The sequence below is a fragment of the Ptiloglossa arizonensis genome, chromosome 2, assembly GCF_051014685.1.
Source record: "Ptiloglossa arizonensis isolate GNS036 chromosome 2, iyPtiAriz1_principal, whole genome shotgun sequence".
NCBI classification, from domain to species: Eukaryota; Metazoa; Arthropoda; class Insecta; order Hymenoptera; family Colletidae; genus Ptiloglossa; species Ptiloglossa arizonensis.
Window position 1 is genome coordinate 14,583,761 of NC_135049.1, and position 17,244 is coordinate 14,601,004.

Genomic DNA, 17,244 nt, shown 5'->3' on the forward strand with positions numbered 1-17,244 from the left:
TTTGTTCATTTCCGCGATTGTTACTAACATTTATGCATGTTCCCAATATTGATCGAACAATGTGCATCTTATTTATGTATTGCAATTAATTAAGAAACTTATAGAAATTGATTTTGATCGAGACTCGATGTTAAAACGTGTTTCGTAAAGTTTTAAAGCATGGAAAGTAACAATTGTTCATTGGATACATTAATTTGATATTTATTTAATTCTTAAAATTTTCACAATACGCGTAGAAGTTGTGTTTTTTACATAAAAATTCCGAAATTCAATTAATCACTTTTTTAAATAGAAAAATCATCGCGATGAAAACTTGTGAATCGATAATCGATACCTGTAGCCTTGAAAATGTCAGTTGGATCTCAGCGAAAAATTCCTTCGCGAACAAAGAATATTTCAACGAAATGATATTTTAAGCCATTATTTATACTAGGACATTGTTAATAATTGTCTAATGTATGGTCCTACGACGGTTGTTAATAAATATGATAAATAAACATTCGAGATATTGCGAAATCTGCGAAGACGAACGGTTTCGGTGAATGTTTGTTCATTTCCGCGATTGTTACTAACATTTATGCATGTTCCCAATATTGATCGAACAATGTGCATCTTATTTATGCATTAAAAATGATCGATCCGCCAACAACAATTAATGTTGATCGAGTTTCGAAGTATAAACGCGTTTCTTAATGTTTTATAGCATGAAAAGTAACAATGGTTTATTAGATACATTAGTTTAACATTTGTTTAATTCTTATAATTTAACATTGTTCGATCAATATTGGGAACATGCGTAAATGTTAATAACAATCGCTGAAATGAACAAACATTCGCCGAAACTATTCGTCCTCGAAGATTTCGCATATCTTGATGTTTATTTATCATATTTATTAACAACCGTCGTAGGACCATACTTTAGACAATTATTAACAATGTCCTAGTATAAATAATGGCTTAAAATATCATTTCGTTGAAAGATTCTTTGTTCGCGAAGGAATTTTTCGCTGAGATCCAACTGACATTCTCAAGGCTACACGTATCGATTATCGATTCACAAGTATTCATCGGGATGATTTTTCTATCGAGAACCTTGCGATTAATTGAATTTTGGCACTTTTATGTAAAAAATACCATTTCTACACATATTGTGTAAATTATAAGAATTAATCAAATGTTTTAATCTAATGTATCATATGAACAAATGTTACTTTCCATGCTTTAAAACTTTACGAAACACGTTTTAACATCGAATCTCGATCAAAATCAATTTCTATAAGTTTCTTAATTAATTGCAATACATAAATAAGATGCACATTGTTCGATCAATATTGGGAACATGCATAAATGTTAGTAACAATCGCGGAAATGAACAAACATTCACCGAAACCGTTCGTCTTCGCAGATTTCGCAATATCTCGAATGTTTATTTATCATATTTATTAACAACCGTCGTAGGACCATACATTAGACAATTATTAACAATGTTCTAGTATAAATAATGGCTTAAAATATCATTTCGTTGAAATATTCTTTGTTCGCGAAGGAATTTTTCACTGAGATCCAACTGACATTTTCAAGGCTACAGGTATCGATTATCGATTCACAAGTTTTCATCGCGATGATTTTTCTATTTAAAAAAGTGATTAATTGAATTTCGGAATTTTTATGTAAAAAACACAACTTCTACGCGTATTGTGAAAATTTTAAGAATTAAATAAATATCAAATTAGTGTATCCAATGAACAATTGTTACTTTCCATGCTTTAAAACTTTACGAAACACGTTTTAACATCGAGTATCGATCAAAATCAATTTCTATAAGTTTCTTAATTAATTGCAATACATAAATAAGATGCACACTGTTCGATCAATATTGGGAACATGCATAAATGTTAGTAACAATCGCGGAAATGGACGAACATTCACCGAAACCGTTCGTTTTCGAAGATTTCGATTAGATCGAACAAAGACAATTGAAGAAACGGTAAGTCACTGGTAAGTGACCTTGCTGAGGGTATATAAGGAGCCCCCGGTTGTTTAAAATTTCATTCTTCCTGGAGCCTCCGAGGTGGACGGATCTCTTCGTTTTAGGTTCATGGAAGGGGGGACCCCCCACCTTGGTAACCGGTACTGGCCGCCGGTAGGCGGTGGTCAGTACTGGCGACCACTCTCTCAATGCTTTCTTTTTTTTTTTAATTTTTTCTTTGTGTAATTCATTTCATTTGTTCTCTGATTTTAATTTCTACTTGTTTTTACATGTTTATTTTTTTCCACTAACCAAATTCGTTTCTATTTTCTATTATGCCTTGACTTTAGGTTACTCTTAGGTTTCTCTTAGATACATTCTCTTAGATATATCGGAAAACGAAGAACGAAGAACGAAGAGGACTTATGTATTGCATCCTTCGCGGGACTGTTACTTCTAAGTATAGACTAAGTTAGTTTTAAGGTCACCATGTACGAATATCTGTGATCTGCCGAGCAATTATCCAATCTTTAGCTTCTTTTTGCTCGCTTGCTCGTATTTCAGTCCGGCCACCTCTGCTTGTTGCATAAGCAAGTGACCGGCCGTGGAGGTGGACCGAACGCTCGATCGCCGTCTCTTCTGGTGCGTCCGCTTTGAGAGAGAATATGCTGCGAACACAGGGGCAGGTGTTCGCACCGGTCCCTGTGGAAGCCCCTGTGCCATAAGACCCTCTCTTCGTCATCCTCCGTGAGACAGGTCCACGCTCTGCGTGGCTCCTGGCTGCGGAGTTGGGAGAAACGGGGCACTCTATATGAGTGGACGGGGCGTCGCGCATATCTTTGAGAATCGGGCCCACTGAGGGGAAACGGGACCGACCTAGTAGGAACAACTCCACGGTTCGCGTCGCGTATTTCCCAATTTTGCCTAATTTTTCCATAACGTAATTGCTCGGCAGAATTAAACGAGGAGATCGAAGGAACATTGATTCCTTCTATCTCTGCAGTTAGAATAAGTTAGTTTTAAGGCTGTGATCTGCCAAGCAATTATCCAATCGTTAGCTTAATTTTGCTCGCTTCCTCGTTCCTCGGTCCGGTCACCACTGCTTCTTGTACAAGCAAGTGGCCGGCCGTGTAAGTAGTCCGAACGGTCTATCGCCGTCTCTTCCGGTGTGTCCGCTTCCAGAGGGGGCATGTTGCGAGCACAGGAGCAGGCATTTTTGCCGGTCCCTGCGAAAGCCTCCAAAATAAGACCCTCTCGTCGTAAAGATGGAGAAACGGGGCACTCCTCTAGGGGAGTGGTAGGCGTCGTTCGTTTTCTCTGGAATCGGAACCACGGAGGGGAAACGGGATAGACCTAGTAGGACCAACTGCACGGTTCGTGTCGCGTATTTCCCAATTTTGCCTAATTTTTCCATAATGTAATTGCTCGGCAGAACTAAACGAGGAGATCGAAGGAACATTGATTCCTTCCATCTCTTTGGTTTAGTATCTTCGTTTGTATCGCGTGTCGAGGGAGATCGATGGAACTTTGATTCCATCTATCTCTCTCCGGGTCTCCGCTCGCAGCAACCTCCACGTGGTGAGACCTGGTAATCGGTATTACTCACGACGAACAATAATTATTCGTCGTGGATAGTACCGAGCTAATTGGCTGCGAATTTCGAATGATAATTTTTACGGTATAAGAACAAATAGAGTACTTTGAATAACATTTTTGTAATGAGTATGAAAGTGCAAAAATGTTAATGGATCGAAAGAATGCGATTGTATCTCCCATAAATTGATGTATTGAAATAAAATCAATTTGTCTGACAACAGAATCTTTATTTTTGCCCATTATTTGTTTCCATTCCCTTAACCCGATCGTATCACACTGCCAAAACTGCTTAAAACTATACGTTCTCGACTATCACGTTCTTACGATACAAAAGCCCAAAATCAGCGAAAAGTCTAAGAAAAGTTTAGAAATTCGTTCGGAAATCTCGCAAAATCTCAATTCGCGGAAATTCTTGGAATTTGACGTCATTTTCAAAAATCCGCCGAATAAGAATACCTCCTCGAGTATACCTACTTAAATTACGTCCATTTTCGTGATAATGGTTTGCACAACTGAAATTTAATCTTCGAAACTATCAATCGTACCGCGTTCCTTGGTTTTTGGTTCTCCTACAGCCCCAAAATTCGCGTGACAGAAATTTAAATCGACTAACAAGCGTATTCTATCCCTTGTATGCGATATTGGGCATAATTTCGTTTCAATTAGCTGATGGAGAATCGTTTCAGTTATCCGAAATCCTGGGGCTCGAAAATCAAGTGACAGTACACAATGAATTGTCGCCTGTATTCTGTACCTCGTACCAAATATTTAGGATAATTTCGATGTAACAAATACACAAGCTCGTTCCATAATGTTCTGGATCGCCTGAAAATAGAATTGATTTATTCGTAGACAGTGAATGGAGCACAAAGGTACAGTGCACGGGTTCCTGAACAGGTTTTGCACAGCATTGAAGAGGTCATGAAGAATTCACTTTATTAAACGACGAAAGGAAACAAAAATGATCGCTAAGCACAGCGACGATCGCAATATTCGTACAAAGTGCAGGCGGTGTATATACAGACTCCCTCTCGCTATTGAATTAACCTTAAGAATGGAAATGTACGCGGAAACGTAACCAAGGGATCCTTGAGTCGAGCTGTTTATCACACGGTAATCGTAGTCGTTCGTCTTCTTCTTCTTCTTCGTTCCCTGTACTCGCATCGATCGAACGAATTCACGATTCTCGTTGAAAAAACCGTAGTCAATTTCCTTGGAAATTGTACGGGAACCGGTACGTCGACAGATCGCTCGTTTACGTTTGTCTTTCCTTGGATTTAGATTCTACAGTCGCACGCAAACTCGGACACTCTTTCTCGCCTTTAATTCATCACGCACACACGTCGTCGTTCTTCGCGCAAAGAAATACAGAGTTTCTTCGTTTTCTTTACGTGAAACTCGTGGCCCGTTCGTAGAAGTTCTGTGTAAAAAATCGATATTCGTAGATCACTGTCAATGGGAAAAAATGGCTATCAAAAAATGACTGCAAGCAGTTCAGGACGTCGAAGAAGAATTATTAATAATCGATGGGCACTTTGAACAAGCTCTCGTTGAGGTATTCGTAGGTCTACTCGCTATGCATGCACACGGTATTGGAGAATAAGTGTTCCAGAATTTGGAATAATAGAGTACTCGTTAAAATCAGTAAAAAATATCGTATGTACTTATTACGTGTAAATATAAAAATCAACTCTGTCTTAGTAAAAGAAGTATCGGTGCTACAAGTGAATTTACAATTTTTTTTTTGGTTTTTTTTTTTCGTTTTTTCTTTTTCGGTTCGCGGTCGCGCGTGCAAAAAATCAAGATCTCTCGAGTGAATTATTGCAGACTTTCCTTCGTGACAGTACTTAAAAGATTCGGCAGACTGCATCGATCGAGACGTAATGCAGTAGTTGACAAATTGTACGCAGAAAGGTATTTCACACCATCGAAAGAGGCAGCTCTGATAAGTATCGAACATTTTTATTAAATACGCTCACGGTGTTCCCCTTCTTTCCGCTAATTTTCTCACCTGTATCGTTTCAATATTCGATAAGTATTTATTATCCGAAAGAAAGAAACGGAACATCGTACGGATACTTGAACAAAGTTTTTAATACTTATAAATGCCTCCGTCGATTATTCCGAATATCCTGTCGCTTACAGTTCGAAAACCTCAACGTACCCATAGTAAAATAGAATTTAACATTTTCGTAAAATTTGTAAACCTTTAGTAAAATAGAATTCACTATTAAAATAATATGCATGTACGGACTAATTTGTCACTTATTTGGTTTCTCGTCGACGATTTACATCGCTATTAAGTTATTTAGACTTAAGTACTTCGTAAATGGAATCGGCGAATTGTTCTTTTGACCTAAGAACGCCGTGGAAAATTTCTCCGCCGCTGAGGGCGCCGTAAACAGCAAAAGGTTTGAGAACCTCTATAGTCGAGCCTCTATGGATTGCTTTCTAAACGGATTTCTTTGAAACGAGACTTTAAAAAAATTATAGCATCGTTCGTTTAAAATTTAGAATTATCCTCGTCTGAAATAGCATATTTATTAACTGTATGTACGTGTGCGTGTGTGTGTGTATGTGTGTGTATATTCGACACCTCTGAACAATTTTCTGTATAAAAGTACTCCGCACGATTGAACGTGTATTTACACGAAGTTTCCAAGTAACGTTGATTAGATGCCTGTGGTTAATAATTTTTCTTCGACTACATTTGTTCACGTTTCGAGGAACGCGGTCCACGATCGACGAAACGCATCTGTTCCGTGGCGAGATCCACCATTTCGATTCGATCTATCGACGAAGGCAGATATTCGGGCAACCAGCACTCGAATTAATTTCGTTCGAAACATGTCGACTAATCGAACAATCGATACGCGCGCAATTCCGATCAGAAATGTCATCCGAACGACAAACTGCAACCTTAAGAGAACTCCTTAATAATAAAATTGCAAATCAACGTCCTTTTATGTACAAAACTCGATAAATCTTACACGACGATCATCTTTTGCGACCTGAAATACATCGTACAACTGAAACGTAGACAATTCGTTTGGAAAAAGAATATATCGAAAGTGTAAAAGTGGAATTTCGTTACACAGTGCTTTTGAAATAATTGATTTCCAAAAGTGCGCGCTTCTTGGACGAGAAACGCATCGAAATGAATCAGCGTCGTTCGATAAAATCTCATCCAATATTTGAACTCTTTTCTACGGTTCGCGATCTATTAAAAATAAGAAATTTAGAACCTGCGAACTCTTCGCGATGTAATTTCTATTTATAATTTTTCGATTGCCCCAACAAGTCTTTTTTTAAGTCGTAATTTTTGCTAGTTTTGTTAGGAAAATAATTTTCTTTCTTGGTTAGAAATCTTTAGCTCGGTACTCGTACGTTGCGAATAAACGCAACGAACGTTAGCGACACGTGTCACCAGACCGCGTTAAATACGCGTGTAAGTACCTTTATCAACATCGATTCTAAATTTGTATTCCACACTCTCGATAGATTTACGTCGAATCACTTTCTTTCCAGCTGTGCGATTTCGAGACACTCTATTATACCGTTTATAAATTCTTGACCACCTCTCGTTTGGTAAATTCGATCGAGTCACTTTCCTCGCATGAAACAATACATCGCACGACGAAAGAACACGGTGTTTCAACGAAATCTCGCACGGAAACGATGCGTCCGATTCACTCACCGGAAGTTGCCCGAGAACAGTCCCCGAGTTTCACATTACAATCACACAAACATTACGCAACGTATAACTACGCATTCTTGACGTACTCGTGAAATGTATCTGTGTTAAAAAATGGGATCGGAAGATTGTATCTGAGGGGAGAATATTTACACATACGATACTGGCAGTACATCTTTACCTTATTCCGCATGCCGCGTCCCGAAAAACGCAACGTCGAGACGCTAATCCAGCACAAATCGTTCGGTACAATGTTCCTCGTAATCAACGAACTAATAAATGTCTCCTTGTTTTGCGTAATGACTCAAGGACCGTAATTCTTCCCTATCGTCTACGCTTTGTACAGGATTCTTTTTCTAAGCGGAGTTCGATGCTTTCGTTTCTCTTGCCGCCATCGAGACCACTCTCGTGTAAAATTTACTCCAGGCCGGATAGACTGACAGACGAAACTGTGACTCGAGACTTCCCGACGAGACTGCGACAATCGCGCAACCCTCTTCGACGCACCGTACGCTATCGACACCTATTGGTCGATCCGTAGATCGCCCGACGCGAGTGTCAAGCAATCGCGACATCGAAAATCTCGTGTTTCGTGTTCGTCGATCTGGCCTGAACCCTGTCGTAAGAGAGATCTTACCGAAACAAGTCACCCACGATATGAAAGACAGTCGCTTTCGTAGAACTACCGCGAGAACGTAACAAAATAAAATAAAAAAAAAAACAAAATTATAAAGAGAAGTGTTTAACAATACAATACGGCGACGCAACGCGCGATTTACTTGGGTGTTCTCTGATCTACTTAACCCTTTCGATGATACGGACATATATATTTAACTATACGACGTTTGATTTTTCAACGATGTTCACAGAATGCTTTTCAACTGAAAAGAAAACACTCGATCACGTTCCGAACCACGTGTGACGGTTCGCGACAATAACGACCTTCTGAAAGGACAAACGGATAGAATGTAAACAAAACGCGCACGCTAGTCTCGAAGGAACTTGATAGTACCACAGATGGACTGTAGACATCACTTTCGGCTTACGCAACAAAACACATTTTACCAACCGAAAGTCAGAGCACGTCTATTACACATTTGTGGCAATACGGCCAGGTCGTTCCGAAACCAGTGTATCTATCGAAAAGATCACACGAGTTTAGGAACGGTCGGTATTGTGTACGCGTATCTAGAAGTATTTGATGCTGATTCGATTCACATATAATGAAGCGTGCCGCGCGCGCGCGCACGACACATTTGTAAAAAGTATTCGACGTCGAAAGGGTTAAGCACGTGAAACGACAAAACGATCGCGAAGCATCGACGATGCTGATCGAAAGGAGACATCGTTGGCCTCGTGGTCCGCGCGGGAAATTGCACGAACGAGATCGTTGAAATTCAAACGCAACTTAGCATCGCGAACAAACAGCTCTCTGCGCGCAAAAAACGGCTTAAGTTGTACTTAAGTTCTTCGTTCGCGGGTCGTTGCAAACGTACCGACGAACGAAGCTGGAATCTAAACGCAAACGATTCGTTCAATTAAAAATTAATATATCATAGCACAGTATTGTTCAACGTTGTTTATTAAATATAACTTAGAGACGTTTGGCAGTGTATCCATCCAACATTACCTATACCGTTCCTTTAGAGAGTACGGGTTCGCTGTTATGCGCTCAAAGAAACATCTGTGCTATGAGTCTGTTGTATAAAAGCTATTACAAAAGTTTCATCTTGCGGTTCGCGTAAATGTATTACTGTTTGAACACACTTGAACACATTCTTTCTGCTATCTGAAGACAATCGAAATAATTTCTTTTTCAAAAAGCAAGATCGAGGTACAAGTGACCTGAAACGTATGGTGCAAATCGAAAGATACCGATTTCTCGCGTAATAGATAAGTAAAGAAGTTTGGATAGCTCGTCTCGAGGAATAATTTCAGATACAACGAAACGGTTAAATATTTCAATCGCACGGTGACACTGTTCTCAAATCGTAGTTCAATTTATTGGAATGTTTAACGTTTGACGCTCGTTCGCGTATTTCGTGCCGCCACGCAATTAAACAAAATTAAATAAGAAATATTTAAGACGATACTTCGGATTAAAGAAATAATGACATTTTTTCGTGACATGGAATCGTTGTTATCTACTGTTATTGAGTGCAGAAAACTTTGACATCTTCGACACATTTCTTTGGAGAAATCACTTACTTTCGAGTTGTACCATAGATTTTGGAGCACTTTGTTGTAGAAGAAAAATAAGCGTAACTGGCAGAGGCTTCTGTACTATGATCCGTAACTCGAAGACTGCCACCATTAGAATTCACGCGCTTTCGCGAATGACCGAAGTCGTCTCAGTGTTGGGAAGGCTCTCTAAAGGAGTTACAATGCAAAATGATTATTACACGTAGTAGTTTAAATAAATAACGCTTAAAAATACCTATCTTAGGTAAGTCTGTCTAAGCATGAATGACTCGCGGCTTTTTCACACCCAGATTTTGGGAAACTCGTGTCGTTCGCCTCGGTTGTACAATTGAAATTTAGCGTAAATTAAATATTATGGGAAAAGAACGATAATCGGTAAATTGTAAAACTTGCTTCAAGAGATCTGTGATAACGCGATAATTTCATTCGATTATTTGCACTTTTGGTATTTCAAGAAAGACTGATTGCTAGACGACAACTATTCTACCGCAATAATTTCTCGTTGCAAAAACGGTTAATACAATTTACTTCTTCGCAACTGATCATCCTAAACAGGTTCGTAGAAAACTTAAGTTGTACAACTGAGCGCCAGTCGTACGGACAAACAAGTTCTTCGACGTTCCTAATAAGCTCTTTTGACTCGAGATCTTGGTAAGGAATAATCTGATACCTTAATTTTCCTTCGATCGCTATAGACGAGTATCGGATCAGTAAATTCTGACCGCAGACTGCAAACGTGCAGTATTGATTTTAATATAAATTAAATGCGCCGAATTCAACCTCGAATGAAAGATTTCTTGGTAGAAAAACTATTCGTACGAATGCTCGTCGCTAGTTGCAATTAACTGGCCACGGTTAGTATCTAAATACGTAAAACCTGTTCCATGAAACTCGAAAAACTGTTCGTCTGAAATCCCGCAAGAATGTTGTCCACGCGAATATTTATCACACACGATTGAATACTTTTCATGCCCTACAATTTTAATATAACAAAGAACAGTTTATAAAGATTTCCTACGTCTCGATTTCGAAATTATTCCACGCTGGAAAACCGCATAGAGAAATTTACAACGTTACCTTCGCACAGATAACTTGACCAATCACTTACGTACTCAGCTTGTGGTTCTTTAAATTTTACGTTATACGAAATAGGTATGTTGTTTTTCCCTTAGTCTTGTATAATAGTGAGCAATGCAAGAGCTGTATCTTCATCGTCTTGAACCGTCAGATCTACGAAACCTTTCTCGAAGTTTTCTTTTTCTTTTTTTTTTTCTCATAAATTACTACCTACACTCCTACGGACATTCGTTAGAAACTAATTCTCTATTACTAGATATCGCAGCTCGATCGTCAGACGAAGCAGCAGAAGACAAAATGGTGCGCGATGGCAGTAACGAATACATGTAATGAACAATTTTGATTTTGTTTACGTATCGTGCAGAAGAACAGTTCAAGATGATCAAATTACAGAAGCGGATGTCTATCTCTACGATTGTATTGAAAAATAACCTTTGCAGGATATCTGCCTTTTACTTTTTTTCTTTTTACTCTTTAATACTAACTACTAACGTTTGCTAGTATGTTAGCTCAAGTGAGAGGAACAACTGTCAGTTTCAATTCACTTTTTTTTTTTTTCTTGTCGTAATCATGGTCTGCTCCGCAACTCATAAGGAGCGATTGGCCAATCTCTAATGTATGTAAAGCCGGCGCAAATGGTTTTGCTTTACATGGTTTAATTCATCGATTTCTCTGCGAAACTACTATGCTACAATATGTACAGTTTAATAAGCAATGTATCTGACTGTTCTTGTAAATGTTTCCCGCGTACGCACTCGTATTTGCTTTGTATTAAAAATAGATATAGAAACGTTGATCGAATTTTACGCGTTGAATTATGGACGGTACATTTTCAATGTAACATGAACTCAGTAATGAAAATGTTCGTTTCCAGGTATGACGAATAAAATAAACCAGCGAAATGTCATTACTTTAAATAACCAGCAAAACAAATTCATTGTCCAGCAATGAAGTTTGTTATTGACGGAACAGTGTCTTCACAAGACTCTCAGTTATCCACGAATGAAAGAAAATTTACATTTGCAAGAACAGTCGCACATCGTACACCAATTAATACGTACTTATTACATAAACATGTGTAACGAATGGCAGTGCATGTGACACAGATCAATTTGTCACTAATCATTTGTTTTAAACACCGAGCTCTCCAAAAAGGAAAAAGATCAGCAATTAATTGCTGTCCCCGCTCGACGCCAACAGAAATTGTATATGATTGCAATATATTTAATCATAAACAGATTATTTATTGTTAAGTATTAAGTCCCTCCCACTCGATAAGGTATTGAGTCTGACCGTTCGGCCCTATCCTCTTCGCTTTAATGACAAACTTCTCACCAGCAGCGATTCTATTAGCTGCTCCAAAATATATGTTCACCGATGATTTTAGATCATCCAAGGATATGTCGGGTGCACTTTGCTTTACAGGCGAACACTTTGGGGATGAAGGTACGCTACCTTTCTTCTGCGGTTGCGAATCCGGAGGGGGTAATTTGTCATTGCTCTGACGTTGTCTCAGTCTCCTACCATTTAAGGCATAATCAACACAATTTCCAATTTGACTACTCGCACTGCTTGAGGCACCGTTAAACGAACTTCTTAAATTCCTTGCAAATTCACTTTTAACCTCGTTATTACGCGCCGGTAGAATGGTCGCAGTCTTACTAGCAGTATGTTGAAACTGTTGTTGTAATTGTTGCTGTGATGGGCGACCTCTCCGATGTTGACGTCTACGTTTTACTTGCCCGTTTCTGTCTATAATAATGTCTTTCTCTGATAACTGCCTTTTAGCCGGCCGCACTACCGGCGGTTGAGATATAACAGGAGTGAGCGGCAGGGGCAATGTAATTGGACATGGATTGTATGGTGATGGAGTACTCGAATTTGTTTGATTGAGATTGCCAGGTGTGCCCAATAAGTCACTGAGATTTCTAAAAGGATTATTCTTGCCTTCAAAGTCTTTGGGTGGTGGAATAAAGGAGTCCAGCGTTCCTCTCGAACTGGTTTCATCCCCACTTGTATCCGCGGGTGTCGATGGTGGTAAAGGATGCATCAATTCCACAGAACTAGGTACAGATAGTTCAGATATACCCGAAGTTGTAGCTGGTGGTGTGGGAGGGCCCGAAACGGAAGTAGGAGGCGTTGGTGGTAAATCAGATGCTTCCGAACTTCGAGACTTACTCTGCAAAACGCAACACAAAATTAGGTTGTATTTTTTCTTACGCGAACATAATGTTGCGCATTAATAACAGTATTTTTGTTACTAAATACCTTGGCTATTGCATTTTTCAGTAACTTCCTTGCTTTTCGGTATCTAGCTTCTCTAACACCCTGAGTCTTACTCAACGAACCGTCACCTTTTTCTCTCTTCTTGTGTTTACGTAACATTCTTTCCCGGGAACTGCCTAATGCCATCAAGCGTCTTCTTCTTTGTAAACTCAATTTAGGGAACGGGAATGATTTTTTCACGAAACCACCTCCACTATATCTGTAATAAATTGAAGGTAATAATCTAAGGTATTGGTCCTGTGACTTGTTAGTTGAATATATACTACGCATTATGTACCTTACATACCTTTCTCTTAGAGACTGTGTAGACTGGCTTGGTGGACTTGGACTTGGACATGAGCTTTGCTCTGCTTCGGAATTCTGATAAATTGTTCCACGCATTACCACATCCGATGGATTTACAGGAATTTCCAAATTCTCTGCGGTGCTTTGCTTTAGTGCAGTTAACTGTTTTGTGCTCTCTGGTAAACTTATCGGTCTAAAACAACAGTTGCTTGTTTCAAATATATGAAATAAATAAATAATTAATCAACAGCGTTAGTAGAACATATTTTAATTAATGTTGTAATAACTAACCCTGTAGGTGGAGGAAGATATTGCAGTCTTTTATTAGCACCCCAGCATCCACGTAACACAGAATCGTCTATTACACCAGTTGCTGGAAGACTAACAATTGGACACGGTGGTGGTAATCTAACTCTAAGTCCCCATATTGTAGTACGCTTCTTTATTTCTCTGCCACATTTAAACCTGTTCCTATTATTTGTCAATATTGCTAGTATAGAATCTCTGCGTATTTGAGCACTGACATCCCTGATCTAACAGTAACAAATACATACGTATATTTATGAGAAATGCCATATCCATATGTATTAAAAAATGAAAACATCTTAAACTCCACAATCATAAAACTAATGAAAAATCCTCACCCGTGGTGGAAGCTGCAAAGTATTCCAATTATCATTAGCATAAGGTACAATAACAGTGTCCAAATCATAATACTTTTTAGCATTGTAAACAGTCAAATTGTACAACATCAGGTGCACCAGATCTACCCATTTTAATTCCAGTCGCCGTACAAATTCCTTGCCATAATTGCACATTGAACAAACAAAAACGTAAAACCTAGAAATGTTATCAAATGTAAAACATATTTTAAAGATAAGAAAATTAAAAACACGAAGAGTTTAAATTTTTCTCTGAATATTTTCGTTACTGTCTCTACTCACCTATCTCCACTGTATAAAGGATAAGTTAGGCAACTAACACATTTTTCATGGAACCATTGCTTGCAACGAGCACATTGCAACATTTGTGTATACCATTCTCCATTGAGCCCACAATAACAATAAATTTGTTCAGCATTTACTCTATGATGTGCATCCCAACTTAACATATTAGGCTGTAATGAAACATTAAGATTAAATTAAGACTAATTTAGATTAAACTAGAGATCAGAAACCAATACTCCAATTATTAATTATAACTATCAGGAATATATTCTTTCATAAAGAGTTTATTTCTTAAAAGATTTTCTTAAAAAAGAAACTTTTATTTCTTTAATTGATCAAAAACAATCTGTAGTTTTAGATACTTACATCGTACGGCAACTTTGTCATATCATCTGGTGGCGGCTGAGGTTGGTCCCTACCACTGCATACTTTCCTGATACTTGCCTTTACCATAGAAGTTTTTGGCTCCACAAGTTCACGTGTCCGTGGTTGACTATCTACACATCTTTTACACATCCAATGTGCCTCGGCTGCAGTTTCTTCTTTTGATATCTGAGGCTGTAAGCGTATATTCTTGTTTCTCTTATTTCATAATCTACTGTATGTTTATGTTGTAGCAAAGTTATATAAAAGTCGTGAAATCTATATTTAATTAAAAACAACTTCTTATTACCTGATGACAAAGTTGATGATAACCACGGCCACATTTGTCACAAACAATAATGTCATTATCAGTCTTGGGCTGAGATTTTTTACAAAGAACGCACATAACATCAGAGTCTGGCATTGATAGCTTTGTCAGCTCCTTGACCGAGGACCAGGAGGAGGTATTATCCATAAATTTGACAAGGCATCTTTCCCTTGCCAAATCCACCTATATATATAATGTTCGGTACATTACATTTAAAAAATCAACTATCTTTGCATTCATGGCAAAAAATAATACAATTGTACTTTAATAAGATATTAAAAAACATGGCAACTTGTTGAAAATATACCTCAACAACTGTTCCAAGATAATATTTGCCATCTTTATGTTGAAGAAGAACATCGTCTCCATGGGAAAAGCCCAACTTCTGTTCCTTCGTAGTGCTATCCGGCGCTGCCAGACTTTCTTCTGGCTCTGACATTTTCTACCCTGTTTCTATAGTCACAGATAACAATAAAATATACTTTACCATATATACAAATTACAATAAAAATAGATGACAATAAAATATTGTTTGACTTGGTTACTGTTCTACAAAAATAATATTAGGAAGAAATGTCTTAATCATTGTTTTTATTAATATTTTAAATAAAACAGTTCATTTTTTGAATTATCTATTATAAATGTACTTATACCTAAATAGAAATAATAGAACACTATAATATAACAACATAAACTTGTTTCCATTTAATACTAAATGTTAGTATTATCAGAAGAAACTACTTGTAAAATTAATAGTAATTCTTATGTGCATTTGTGTTAAATTATCATTTGATTCTAGAAACACAAAATTCATGTTCACAGTGTCTCTTAAGGCAACAAATTGCAGAATACATCCCAAACAAATAATATCACACATATTTTGTAGAGTAATGATTGGATTAAAAAAAAAGCAACAGTTTGATCGAAGAGCAATGTTAATATGCGATCTTGTCTTAAAAAATTTGTTCAAATCCGAAAGGAAAGCAAGTCTTACATGCACGTACACATAATGCTTGGTCCACGCAAATGTGCAAAATAGATCGTTGTCCGGCGAAATCATTCATTTAAGTCCATTATAATTGGCGATAAATACGTTACAAGAATCGAAAATGTATCGCGAAAACCTGCGAAAGAAATAACGACCATATGATCGGCATCTCATTAAAAACCAGTCCGCGCGCTCTCGCTCTCGTTAACAAACGAGAGCACCTACGAATGCTGTTCTAAACAAGACAAAACGTCGCGCTCGAGTGGACACACAGTCGAGAACTTTTTACTGCCGATGACAAACATCGAGCAAAATCAAACTTTCCGCTGATCCAGGGAATACACGACCCCTAAAACCGATCAATTGACGAAGACACTGGCGATACGGTAGACACGAGCAACCCCCGGGACAGCTCCTAGCACCGGGCGGTGCTTGAACCCGGTGGTGGTGCTTTTGGGACAGAAGACCGCGCAAATATTGTTCGATCTCTGAACACCATTTTATGTCGTACCTCAGTGTCTTAGCCGTGGAATCACACGCGACGTTCGGGCCTCATTTTCCGATTCCCGTCAGCCATTTACAACCATGGGGGCCCCGCCACGGTCGGTCGCTCCGAGACACACAATCGCGGCGCGGCAAAACTCTATCCCGTGAAGTCAGGACGACCACACGCCGGCATGCATGCAGCCGTAACAATTACGGCGGCGCCCGGGCACCCACGTCGGCCACCCTCAGGATCACCACACGCCCTTAGTCACGAACATCACCGCGGCGAACTCGGTGCACTTTCATTGTGTCCCTTGAAAATTCGAACGAGCACCGTCCGCCATGTTCGGGGAAACACTTGCTAGAGACTACGTTCATCAAATAAGCTACCGCGGTGGCAGTGCTCCCCATAGGGATGTCTAACGAAACAGGGATGCCCACTTCTCACTTTGTGTTTAAAATTTTTTTCGGAAAATACAATGCTGTTGTCAGACTTTATGAAACAATTCGGATAAAAACTTAAAATTATGAAACTTTATTCCGTTTGACAAATGCATTAATTCTACAATTTATCTATGGACGGATGTTTCAAGTCTCAATAAATGTCTTATAGAAATGTCTTTGATTTGACTTTCCTATCAATTGCAAGAAAGTAATTAAATGGTCTGTTTCCAAACAAATCTATGCATTACATATTTTACACTTCGTGTGTCATGGTTATCGTGTTTTGCATTGCATACCAGAATGTAGCAGTACGAGGCACCTATGTTTTAGTATACGGTCATGGTCGTTAGTTGGACGTCCTATTGTGGTGTAGGCATAATATAAACAATTGATGACATTGTGACTAAAGATTCTATTGTGTTGTGATAATTATAAATGATTAATTTAATTAATTAAAATAAAAAAAGTTTTTAGATTAGTTAAATATTTAAAAGTTTAAAGTTTGTGAAAAATTAGAGCAGTATGTCTTCCATACATAAGATTCTCGTCGTCTGTCCCCTAGTCGAGCATATAAGTTTT

The 17,244-nt window shown here is 38.4% G+C and overlaps 1 protein-coding gene across 4 annotated transcripts; it reads right to left on the reverse strand.

Annotated features, from left to right (window-relative positions):
* Positions 1-3,897: 3,897 nt before the first annotated feature.
* Positions 3,898-16,548, reverse strand: Pcl (polycomb protein Pcl). Of its 4 annotated transcripts, none has more exons than XR_012991080.1 (11): positions 16,247-16,548; positions 15,055-15,200; positions 14,730-14,930; positions 14,423-14,614; positions 14,054-14,226; positions 13,754-13,949; positions 13,401-13,642; positions 13,102-13,302; positions 12,807-13,023; positions 7,441-12,717; positions 3,898-4,985 (listed from the first exon to the last, which is right to left on the reverse strand). XR_012991080.1 is itself a non-coding variant. In XM_076304382.1 (10 exons), exons 2-10 carry the CDS (start codon positions 15,184-15,186, stop codon positions 11,788-11,790), a joined length of 2,475 nt encoding a protein of 824 aa, XP_076160497.1. In that variant the 5' UTR covers positions 15,187-15,200; positions 16,247-16,548; the 3' UTR covers positions 3,898-11,787. The 4 variants fall into 4 exon arrangements, 2 of the variants coding, with proteins under 2 accessions (XP_076160497.1, XP_076160496.1); XR_012991079.1 differs by having other exon boundaries at positions 3,898-7,361; XM_076304382.1 differs by having other exon boundaries at positions 3,898-12,717; positions 13,111-13,302.
* Positions 16,549-17,244: the final 696 nt, after the last annotated feature.

What these genes read in the sequence shown, in the direction of transcription:
- Pcl (XM_076304381.1), bottom strand. Translation starts at nt 15,186, where the DNA reads ATGTCAGAGCCAGAAGAAAGTCTGGCAGCGCCGGATAGCACTACGAAG. An exon ending in TATCTTCCTCCACCTACAGG is followed by an intron (nt 13,303 to 13,400) that starts GTTAGTTATTAC and finishes CTGTTGTTTTAG; the next exon opens with ACCGATAAGTTTACCAGAGA. An exon ending in CTAAGAGAAAGGTATGTAAG is followed by an intron (nt 13,024 to 13,101) that starts GTACATAATGCG and finishes AATTTATTACAG; the next exon opens with ATATAGTGGAGGTGGTTTCG.